This window comes from Ambystoma mexicanum, chromosome 3p (assembly GCF_040938575.1).
Source record: "Ambystoma mexicanum isolate Mex_15411 chromosome 3p, UKY_AmexF1_1, whole genome shotgun sequence".
Taxonomy (NCBI): Eukaryota; Metazoa; Chordata; class Amphibia; order Caudata; family Ambystomatidae; genus Ambystoma; species Ambystoma mexicanum.
The window spans coordinates 736,434,600-736,447,023 of NC_090925.1; the positions used below are offsets into that span (position 1 = coordinate 736,434,600).

The 12,424-nt window shown below is 49.4% G+C and overlaps 1 protein-coding gene across 2 annotated transcripts in view; it reads left to right on the forward strand.

The window, feature by feature from the left end:
• The window catches only part of FBRS (fibrosin), a 710,625-nt gene that overhangs the window by 595,933 nt on the left and 102,268 nt on the right, over nucleotides 1–12,424 (forward strand). For both annotated transcript variants that reach the window (XM_069651625.1, XM_069651626.1), the window contains exon 14: nucleotides 501–572. In XM_069651625.1, coding sequence (XP_069507726.1) covers nucleotides 501–572 — 72 coding nt within the window. The remainder of the gene's footprint in view (nucleotides 1–500; nucleotides 573–12,424) is intronic.

Here is a 12,424-nt window from a genome sequence, read left to right on the forward strand (position 1 = left end):
CATATTCCCCTTTGCACCATACATGCACCCTGCATACCTCTAAAAAATTTAGCTAGCTCTTCCAGTGCTCATAATGGTGTGTTGGAGTCATGGCTATGGCTGCGACCTTATACAGCCAGTCTCCGAATGTACTTTTTGAAAGGGAGAAGCTGGCTTTGCTGTACTTCTCTACAGGAATTCCCATTAAATATTGAGGCATGGGGACTTATGATTTAGGAGTACAGTAGTCACTACGGTGAGTAACTGTCTTTTATTCTGAGCTGATTTTTGAAACAAGCCCAGCAATGACTAACACTGTGCTTTAGATATTCGAAAGTCCTCTGATCTTGGAAAAACTGTGCCTGCATCAAGGTTGTTTCAGGTCATGGTCCTGGATGGAGCTTTACTAGTGCTTAGCTGTACTTTTTGTGACAAATTATGACATTGGACAAATTATTACATTGATACTCTGTACTCCTTTTATATGTGTATATATGTGTTTGTATGTTCTCCCTCTACAGAAGTCTGGAAAGTGGTGTGCGATGCACGTGCGTGTGGCTTACATGATCTATCGGCACCAGGAGAAAGTTAAGGTATTCTAGATCATATGCTTTGAGAGGATGTCTTTTACTTCAAATGATGTCATGGTGTAAGAACTAACTCCATACTGCACAGCCTGCTAACATAGAGAACATTAATTCAGTGCAATACAAAATAATGCGCCCAGCTCACTTTACAACTTGATGAGATTACTTGTGTGACTGGGTATGTCTGAAGAGCACTAAAGATGATTACTTGGGCAAATGGGGACCCTGTGTGCCAAACTTGATCACCTTTGTGTGTATCATACTGCCACACAATGCTCTTGTATTTTCACCTTTGGGCACCTAGAAATGTTTCACACGATAGGTGTTCTCTTCGTATGCTGCTCAAACCAAACTTCCCATCGAAAATGACACCACTGTCACAAGGTTCAAAATTGCCAGGAGATGGTAACTATCTGCTTATAGCCAAGGGAAGCCTTGTTAGCTTGAAACAAGCAGCTACCAGGAGCTACCTTTGACTCCTGGGGTAAAGTGGTGGCATAGAAATCTGGCTATGTGATATTTACTGTGTATGTTTAGGAATGTATATAAAGGACTGTAAAGCGCACACTTAAAGGTCATATTGGTTAAAATGAAATGGACAAAGTTTGCATTTTGCCCAAAGTTAGATCTGCTCTGCAATCTGTACTCGTTCCCTAGAGGTAGCTCCTGCCTAAATGGTTATGTAAAATACCTACGAGATGCTTTTTGCTCCTGGTCAACAAATCCCAATTTTGATCGCTGCTGTTAAACAAGTGCATGCTGAAGTGGGATGCAGGAAGAGTGTTAGGCAGGATTGTATGTAGTTACCCTGTAGGAGACCACACCAGCCTTGTCCTCTCTACAATAAATCACCCAACTATTGTTATAGGTTTGTACTAAAGTATTCAAATAACACTTATAATCAAGGTTGTGTAGATTAACCCTTTCGAAGGGATTGTGTCCTCTGACGTATTCCACATCTATGACCGTAGTGTCCCACAGCTGTGCACTTTGGAAACTTTTCAGCTGAGGGCGTCCTGCGTCGATAGTGTTGGGCCGATGTCCCTCGAGGGTCGACGTCACTGGATGTTATATATAGGACACAGTGCGCCCGTTGCCTCCAGTTCTTTTTTTTCCGACAGCAAACATGTATCGCTTTGTGAAACTCTGCGCGCCTCGTGGATTCTTCTAATCTCTTATGATATCTATTTCTTCGGCCCCTCGGACTCCAAGGTCCGGGTTCAAGATTTGCCGGGACTGCAAGTCCCAGGATGTCGTTGACCGACCCACACTGTATTTGCTTATGGTGCCTGGGTGAGTCGCACGACACCGACGACTGCTCCTAATGCCAGTCTCTAACAGCCAAGACCTTGCATGAAAGGAAGGGGAAGCTCTGTGCAGTTAAGCCCTCAAAGTCCCATAAGTCCGGATCGAAGTCTGTTTCCACCAACAATTCGAGGGGCGACTCTCTGCGTCGGGAGGAAGCTCAAGGTTCTTGGTCCCGGAGTGGTTCCCGCTATTCCTCGTCTTCGTGGCACTCTCGGAAGCGTCGACACCGGTCGCCTTCCCCGTCCTGGTGCCGTTGGGAAGGTAGCTTGTCCCACAAAGTCCTCGACTCCGGAGGTGTGGGCCGCTTTCAAGGAGCAAATGATGGCGATTTTCTAGTCGCAAGGCACTGATCCTGTCGCGCCTTGTCACGAAGCCGGCATAGAACGCTCTTGAACTGCGACTCGCACCGGGAGCCCTCGAGGTCCCGTCCGGACAAGAGCCGTGTGTGGTCCTCGTCCCCAGCGAGACCGTTGCAGCCTGTGGAGGTACCGACGCTGGTGTCGACTTGTTCGGCGCCGGTCCAGTCGGACTCGGACGATGCTGTTCCGTCCTGTCAGCCCACAACTGTAGCGGTGTCAACACCGAAGGTCTCGGCGTCGGTACCATCAGGGCGGATTCCGTCGCTGAAGCCCTCGGCGTTCTCGACATCAATGTCCTCGATGCCCTCAGCGTCTAGACTCTCAACGCCCTTGGCGCTTTTTGGGTGTATTGTGTCTGGGGAGTTTCCTGGGGCTTCCTCTACGTCTGGGGGGCCTGTATTGGGCTCCAGGCCCTCTCCTGTCGCTTTGGCTGGGGTTTACAAGCCTTTGCGTGACATTTTTTAAGAGGAGGAAAGGTCAGACATTGAAGATCCTGTTTCTCAGGGTGAGGCTCCGGGATTGTTGGGTGACAGTCCATTGGAGGAGTTGCGACAGTCCCTACATGATGCCAGTGGCCTGGATACGTTTCCGGAAGTTGAGTTTGGTAGGCCTGAGCCGGGAGCTCATGCAGACTCTTCCTACAGGCGGCTCATGTCTCGGTTCTGCAAATACCTGGGGTGGTCCAGTCCTCCTGAGGAATTTATTCACGACGACCTTACTGACATCTTGGACCAAGGTCCCCCCCTCTGACCCGGCATTGCCCTTCCATCTTACATTGCAAAAAAGGGTGTCCTCGCCTTGGCAGGCCCCGGGATCGCTTCCGGCGGTCAATAAGAATTTGTTGAAAAAGTACCACCCATCTGTTAGCGACCCCAGCTATTTGTCTACTCACCCCACTCCTGAGTTTGGTGGTTCAGGCACCTGCAGCCACCTCGAGACAACAGGCATACCCTACCATCCCTCCAGATAGGGACGACAAGTGCTTCGACGGATGGGCTCGGAAGGTCTTTTCTTCAGGGAGCATGTCACTGAAAGCTGTCAACTCCACATGTGCCTTGGCAAGATTTAAACACACTCTGTGGGCCTGTATTTCCTACGCGGCTGAGCATATTCCAGAGGGGGAGGAAAGGGATGCTATCGTGCGTGACGGCAAGGATGCTGTGTGTGAATCCCTTCAGTCGGGGTTCGACACGGCAGACTGTCAGCCGGTCCATGGCTGCGAGCACCGTCCTACGCAGCTTTTCGTGGTTGCGGAAGTTGGGGTTTGCTCCTGATGTGCAAAGCTGTCTTCTGAACATGCCCTTTGATGGTGTTCATTTATTTGGCAGCAAGGCTCTAGAGCCTTGAAGACCTCCAAAGCTGCAGCGAAGTCTTTGAGTGCTGCAGTACGACAACCTCTGCCTTTTCGTCCTAGGGGACAGCAATGGAGGGGAGGTTCTTTTCGGTTTTACTGCTCTTTTGGTACATCGAGAGGGGCTGCCAAAAGGGACCAAAGTAAGAGTACCCGTGGTGGACGGGGTACTCGGGGTGCCAAAGCCGCTCGGGCAGTTACCTCTTTGCCCTCAGGCACTGCCGCAGCCGCTTCAGCTCAGTCATGAGGCCATGTCCCATGGTTCGCCGATTGGGGGCAGACTTGCGCAGCATCTTGGAGAATGGCGTGCCATTACTTCAGATGTGTGCGTTCTGGATGTCATAGCCCACGGCTACTGCCTTCCCTTACTTCAACGGCCTCACGACAATCCACTAGGTAAGCTCTTTGAAGCTTCCAGATCCGCTCCATGCGCAGGAAATCTTATCCCTGCTGGAGAAAGGCGCCATAGAACTGGTGCCTGTAGTGGAGAAGAACAAGGGATGGTATTCCCCTTATTTTTTAATCCCAAAGACAGACAGGGGATTGAGACCCATCATGGACTTGCGTCGGTTGAACATCCTTCTCAGGAAGGACAAGTTCAAGATGGTCACTCTTTCTGAAGTCCTCCAGGCCCTCGACTTCAGGATTGGTTGGTGTTTCTGGACCTCAAGGATGCCTACTTTCATGTGCCAATTCATCCCAAGCACAGGAAGTACTTGAGGTTCGCGGCTGGCGACTCGCACTTTCAGTTTCGGGTCCTGCCATTCAGATTGGCCTCCGCCCAAGTGTCTTCACCAAGCTGATGGTTTTTTTTGGCAGGTACCCCAGGAGAGGGGGGGGTTCAAGTCTACCCCTACCTGGACATTTGGCTGATCAGGGCGCGCTCTCCGGAGTAAGCCCTGGATCATCTGTCACCTGCCATTCCCTTCACAAGCTGGGCTTCTCCCTAAATGTAAAGAAGTCGCATTTGACACCCTCCCAGCAGCTCCAATACATCGGGGCAGTGCTCGACTCGTCCCTGGGGCATTGTTCGCCTCCCCAGGTGAGGGCTCATCACATTCTGCAGATGGTGGACAAGTTCCAAACGTGCCCAGAGTCTCCCGGTTTTCAAATTCTTAAGGTTGCTTGGCCTCATGGCATCCTGCATTTTTCTGGTGCCAGAGGCCAGACTGCGGATGAGATAACTGCAGTGGGCTCTCAAGATGCAGTGGTTGCAGTTCTCTGGCAAGATGTCGGATCCCGTTCAGATTCAGGGCACCGTTTTTGCAACCATGGCCGAAGGTGACGATGGTGACGGATGCATCCCTCACAGGATGGGGCGCTCATGCCAACGAGTTGTTAGCCAGCGGCCGTTGGTCTCAGTCGGAGTCCTGACTTCACATCAATCTGTTAGAGCCGAGAGCCAGCAGGTTGGCCCTGAAGGCTTTTCTGCCGTCTGTGCGGGGGAAGACTGTCCTGATTATGACGGACAACACAGTGGCCATGGATTACCTCAACAAAAAGGAGGGGTGGGGGCAGGGTCACTCCTGTTGTGCAGGGAGGCGATGCAGCTCTGGTTCTGGGCCATACAACAGGAAATGGCGATCTCGGCAGTTCATCTGGCCAGAGATGAAAACGCGGCGGCAGATGCTCTGAGCAGGCAGAGCATGGTCTCTCACGAGTGGGAGCTGGCTTAGGAAGTCCTTTTTCAAGATCAGCGCCCTTTGGGGATCTCTTCGCCACCAGTGTCAACTGGAAGTGCGAGAGATGCTGCTCGCGGGAATTTCCCCCAAGAGGAGCCTTGGGGGACGCGTTCGTAGTGGAGTGGTCCTTCCCACTGCTGTATGCGTTTCCTCCAATCCCTGTTATTCCTGGAGTGTTGCAGAGGTTACGGAGGTTCGGTTCCCGAATGATCCTCATGCTCCGGATTGGTCCAGGAGAGCTTGGTACCGGGACCTTCTCGACTTGTCCATCTGCCCTCCACGCCGTCTTCCCAACCAAGACGATCTGCTCTCACGGGAAGGGGGGGGGCTCTGGTTCTCCATCCAGTGGTCGGGTCTCTCAACCTTCATACTTGGTATCTGAAAGGTTAAGATACAAGGATTGGGACCTCCCGGATGACGTGATGGGAGCTGTTGCTTTCGGCCGGGCAGCCCGCAACGAAATCCCTGTACCCTTGGCGGAAGTTCTGCGACTGGTGCAGGGGTCAGAATGTGGATCCTTCCCCAATGCTCCATTCCTATGGTGTTGTCTTTTCTGCTTTCTTTAGCCAACAAGGGCCATCAAGTGGGTACCGAATCTAAGTGATTTGCCCGCGGCTGAAACTACTGCGGGCAAAACGTTTGCATGAGAAAGGTGAGAACTACCAAAAGTTTGCAACTTTCTCATGCGAACACACATACATTCTCACGCCCACACACACAACACACCCATAATACCGCCCCCCAACACCCTCAGCACACCCCCACCCCCAACATAAACCCCACTTACATTCATCTTCACGCTGGGTTCCTGCAGCGCCAGTTCCCTTTCACTTCCGTGGTCGGGAACTGGCGCTGCAGGGTCCTTTTCTCTTTTAATTTTTTATTTATTAATTTTTTTCAACGCTACCGCCAATGGTTCGAACATTTGGTGTTCGAATCTTTGGTGGTAGCATTTTTAGAACTTTTGGTCATTGCAACCATTTTTTTTCAGTATATTCGTCCTAAACCTGTGTACCATTAAGGGTTACCTGGCGGCGCAGTCTATATTTAAGCGCTCGTCTGAAGTGTTCTTACTTTAAGATTCCTTTGATTTTGCAGTTTCTGAAATGACTGTCTGTGTTTCCACCGTCCCCTTTCCATGTGCCTGGTTGGGATATGAATTTGATTTTAAAGTTTTTGATGGGAGCTCCGTTTGAGCCCTTGCACTCTTGTCCGCTGAGACTGTTGTCTTTTAAAACTGTGTTTTTAGTTGTGGTTACTTCCGCATGCAGAGTGAGTGAATTGCAGGCACTTTCTGCCAAGCCACCCTTTACTGTTTTCCATAAGGACAGGGTTGTTCTGCGGGTGCAACCTTCTTTTCTTCCGAAGGTTGTGTCTGAATTTCATTTGAGCCAGAAGGTGATTCTTCTGGCTTTTTATCCTCCTCCGCATCCTGGTAAGGAAGAGGAGAGGCTCCATAGGTTGGATTCTAGGAGAGCTTTGAGCTTTTATCTTTCACAGATGTGGCGGGTCAGTGTGGACAATCGGCTCTTTGTAGGTTATGCTGGACACCGCTTGGGTCAGGATGTTTCCAAACAGACCATGTCCAGGTGGATTGTTTTGACGATCACTGAGTGCTACCGTCTGCCGGGAAGGACCCTCCTGTAGGCTTACTGGCTCACTCTATTAGGGTTGTGGCTGCCTCCACTGCTCTACAAAGGGGTGTTCCTATTCAAAATATTTGTGAAGCAGCCACATGGGCCTCTGCTCATACTTTTGTGAAACACTATTCCCTGGACTCCATCCATGGGCAGGATTTGGCCTTTGGTAAGGCAGTCCTCTATTCATCCATTTAATGGAGTACTCTCAATTTCACCTTCTAGATTCTTTCCCTCCTTCATAGTGTGCTACTGCTTTGGGAGTCTTGTCATAGATGTGGAATACGTCGGAGGACACAATCCCTTCGAAGAACAAGTTAGGGGATGTTACTCCAACGTATTCCACATCGCCCTCCCAGCCTGCCCCTCTGGAGAATTTCCTCTGAGATTACAGCTTCCATTTCCACACGGCTGTAGGAAGTTATACTGGCAGGAGACTGGTGTCACACCTTCTGGAGGGAAAAAGCTAAACTGAGGCAACAGGCGCTGTGTGTCCTATATTTAACATCCGGTGACGTCGACTCTCGCTGTAGGCCCTCGAGGGACATCGGCTCGACGCAGGACGCCCTCTGCTGAAAAGTTTCCAAAGTGCACAGCTGTGGGACACTGTCATAGATGTGGAATACATCGGAGGAACATCCCATCGAAAGTACGTTACCGGTTTGGTAAGTAACTTGTTCTTCCCAGCAATACAAGTAACTTATGCACCACCTATGAGGGATAGTTGAACGCAGTCAATGGGTCAGAAGAGTCTGCAGGGAGCCAGGACAGCCAATGTAAATTAAAAATGTCTAGGGGCGCTGAGGATCTTCTTGTAGGTGGCACTAAAGTATTGCACAAGTTTATATAGTTTGTAGAAAAGAATCCCTTTTGAGCCACTAGCTGTAAGGCTTGACAGCAAAGCTGCAAGCAACTCTGAAGAAAAAGCAGCTACTGCAAGTTTCCAGTGAGATAGACAAGCTACAAACCAAAAAAGGTAAGTACCCCTTTAGTCAAGAAGTACCTTAGGTTGGAAGAAGAGGATCCAGCTGGCTTCTGTTCCTGTTGCAGTCCTGTAGATCCTGGGTTCCTGGGCCTCAGTCGTGGGGACAAGAGGGAGGACGTCTTGGGACTCCTGCACTGCGGTTTGAAGGTCTGCGGCAGCAAAGGGCTCTTTCCAAATCAGCAGCACTTCGCGGTTTCAGCTACCGGTCCGTAGCACTGCCACGGTTCTTTGATACCTTGTGGGCTCCCCTTGCTTCTGGGGTCCAGCACTCTGTTGAGGTGGCTCAGGCTAGGGTGGTCCTGCTTCGAGCGGGTCCTTAGGATCTTCCTGGAGCTCGGGGAGGGAGGGGGTGGAGGTCTGGCTTAAAGACAATGCACTCGTTCCTGGTGTTCCTGTCCCCTGGCACTCGGTTCCAGCAGCAGCAAAGAGTCACAGCCAGCAGGGAGAGTTGTTCTAGTCAAGTTTGTCTTGGGGTCAGTTGGTCCCACCAACTCAAGGGAAGAGGTTGTCCTTTCCGGACTTTTCTAGTCTGAGAAATTTGGCGTTTCAGCACTGCAGCGGGGCTTCACTGGGCAAACGAACAGTCCAGGAGGTACAGCAAGCTTCTCTTCCAGTTTCTTCTGATTCTTCGCCCAGTGGTCGACTCTGCCTTCTGTCTGAGAAACCTCCCCTTTTATGCTTCTCCCATTCATTTGCAGCCTAGCTGTCACTCACACAGCAGGGTGGCTGTCCTCCAAGGACAGCCAGCCAGCCAATCACCTTTGGGTGCATTTCTGTAACCAAGGAGACTAAGCACGGGGAGTTTCGGCAACCTCCCTCGCTTCCTGCCTTGCCAGACACGCTGGAGTCCGAGGCGGGGTTTCAGCACTGAAGCCCACCAAAGACAAAACAAAGGAACCAAACCTGGTTTGGCACGCATAGTTAAACCCAAGAAAGACCTGAAGCAAGAAATGCCAAAAAAAAGACCAGGGCCATTTTGATAAAATGGCCACCCATGTGTGGACTACTGCAGCTGAGGGTTCAGCCTGCGGTAAAAACACACAATGGTAGGAACATTAAACCACTGCCACCAGCCATTAAATGTAATAAGGCTAACAAAATGTTTCATGAGTAAGTAGGAAAAGGGGCTACTAAGTAACCCAGGTACTTCCACATAAGATGGGGTGTACTGGACCTACATCGGAAAAACAGGTAAGTAAAGTCAATTTCGCTTTACTTCTCTTGGGAACAGTAGTTTACCCAAGAGAAGGTATTTAAACCTTAAGAGAAATCCAAAGGACTTCTCTGTGACACTGCAGTGAGGGTGCTGTGTGTCTCACAATACAAAAGATGATGCCTATGGAGTTTGTCAGAGTCCAAATCAGATCAAAATTATGAGAGTGAGAAAAAGGTCTCGCTCACTCCAGGATAAAAATTTAAAGTACTAAAGTTCAGCAAAGAGCTGGGGGTCTCTAAGTTAGAAGGGAATTAACACAGAAATGAGCATTCCCCCCAACACTGTTGCTCGGTTATCAGGTTTCAAGCAGTGTTCCGATTGTGGCACCAAGATGTCCATCACTGACCCACACAAGTTGTCTCTGGTGCCTCTTCACGGGACTGACTGGTGTCTGTTGTGTACCAAAATGCAACCCAAATCCCTACGCGATTGAGCTGCAAAGCTCGCCCTCGGTCGACGGCCGTCAAAAATCACTGGCACGGTCGACAATTTGGTCTTCGGACGGGCACAACCCAGAGAACACATAGGTGGAAGAAGAAACTGTTCCACTCGAGCCACTCTTCAAAGACACCGAAAGAGATGCAATGGAAGCTGGATCAATCCCGTGCATCCAAGGGTGCCGACGCTATGGCTTCTCGATCGACACGGACATCCAACATATTTTTTTTTTATTCACTTTATTTATCATTTTGAAAGTAAAACATACAAGAGAAAAGCAACATGTACATATCCATTACACCAGAAATATGCATTCAAATTGTATAATACTTATAACAATTAACTAAACCTAACCAAACTTTAATCCAAAACCTGAACACACTACCACAAATCCCTATCTACAGTTGAAAGTCAAATATCCCCAAAAATTAGACAATACAACACCAACAAACACAACATCAAGTACGAAAAGAATAACCCCCATCCATCCAGCCAATAAATGATGCATGTAATCGGTGAACATCAACTGTATGATTCATTGAAAGAACCCCAAGTTCTAAGGTAATGCTCCTCCCTCTTCTGCTTCGTTAACATAATTTTCTCGTAATCAGACATCACTCAGCCATTCATCCACAACCGGCTTTTTCCTTGACTTCCAAACTTTTTGTTTAGCCGCTACCACTAATACCCTATTAATCCATCCTGTTCTCACACTGCCCATGTCATTTGTATAGGGGTGCAGTCAAATATGGATTTAGGGCTGAGGTAGATTAGACAAAGGATTTTATGTAGATTATATTGGACCCCTCCCTGAATGGCCAAGCTAGGATTGTTGGATAATGATCTCTGTTGGGGTTGTGGTCTTAATTGGGGCACCCTGCTTCATATGCTATGGTCATGCTCAAGGGTATCTATCTTTTGGTGGGATGTTTTGAACAGTCTAGATATTTTGATGGGGGACTCCCTACCGCAAACGCCTTACTTGATGATATTATCGAGCAGGGAGAGAGGGGACATCCAACATATTGACACTGAGACAAACCCTTGACGTCTGTCGAGAAAACCTTCACCCCACAACCATGGTCTGAATTTTTGGTTACTATGGCAGTTATCTTCGGTAATGATGCCGATGATCAGGGGGATGTCGACCATATCTACTTGAGTTCAGGAGGGGTCCATTAATTTGACCAGAATCAGCTTTTGCAACTAGCTCAAGGCCTCCAGCACGCCAGCGGTCTGGACATCTCTCCAGACCTCGAATTTCAGCAATCCCAGCCCTATATACATAATACTTCTAAATTCAGGGCTTTTGTAGAAATGGTTGACACCCTGGATTGCATCCGTCAGTGGCACCTGTACAATGTTATGACCTTCCTGACATTTTAGATGAAGGCCTCACCACAGAACGTAATATGCCTTAAAACCATTGTTCCATTTCTCCCGTCGGCTCCACAATTTCCAGGAAATACAGGCTGGCTAGAAGAGATTCTTCGTACCTCTCCTCTCACCCTTCCCCGGAGGGGCTTGTTATGCAGGCTGCTACTGTCTCTTCTAGACCTGCATCTTCCATGGCCACTCTGCCTCACAACAGGGACGTGAAAAAAGTTGATGCCTTAGTAAAGAAAGCATTTACTTCCGGTAGCATGGCCCTAAAAGCTACAAATGTGGCAAGCAGTTTTGCCAAGTACTCCTTTGGTCTATGGACAGCAGTTGAACATGCTGGTCAGTATGTCCCAGAAGGAGAAATGCATGAGGGCTTCCTACAGCTAATGGAGGAAGGGAAAGGGGTGGCCAGGCAGTCGCTGCGAACAGGCTTGAGCATCGCCGACTGTGTGTGGGCTGCATCGGCCATAACATGAAGAAGATGGGCCTATTTAAAAATTTCTGGGTTTTCACCTAATGTCCAAGTCAAGCTTCTGGACATACCATTCGAGGACTATCTTCTATTCGGCCAGAAAGCAGATGATTCCTTAGAAAAACTTAAGGAATCCAAGATTTTTCCTTAGGCCTAGCTGTGCAGCCGGCCAAACCTGCATTTAGCTTCGCCTCTAAGGCACAGGGCTATAGGAAATCCGCTCCTTATGGCAGCAGAGCGCAGCTCCCACCGGCCAGGGAAGAGCATAAGAGTTTCCCGTGCTCCGGAAGGGGCAGAGGGACTTCCTAGAAGTCAACAGGCCGCATCAGTGGTGGGGGTCGGGGGGGTCAGGGCGGGGGGGACCCAGCCTCCGAAGTCGCTTTGATTTTCCCCTCACAGTGGACCGTTTGGAGCGCGGTTGACGGAGCATTTGCTCCAGTGGCATGGAATTACCTCTGATGCCTGGGCTCTTCAGCTCATTCGGTGGGGTTATTGTCTGTCTGCCATTTGTAGGAAAACCACTGGACAGACTGCCCCCACCCCCATTCCAACCAAAACAGGAGCTCCAAGAATAACTGAGCACCCTGTTGAAGGGTGCCGTGGAAGTGGTACCAAGCAGAGAGCATTGTGTTGGTATTCCTGGGGTTTCCTGGTACCCAAGAAGGGAGGAGGTCTCCGTCCCATTCTGGACCTCAGGGCCTTGAACAAGTTCTTGAGGAACGACCAATTCAGGATGGTGATGTTGAGATTCTCCATGCTCTCGAACTACAGGACTGCCTGGTGTCGATGGATGGAGTACCTTCTGTCACTGGCCTCAGCAGGCCTTAATGCTAATTTTTTTACAATCATGGTAATGGCACAAATGTTGAAAGTTGTTGTAAATCAGTTTCTGATGCTTGTGAATCTGCTTGGAATCGCATGCTGTGCATATAGTCTGACATCTAGTGGTAATCGCAGAGTATTGCATCTGGTCTTTCGAGAATCGAAAGGGGACGTCGACATGGGCGTGCTTGTAACACTATTCCTA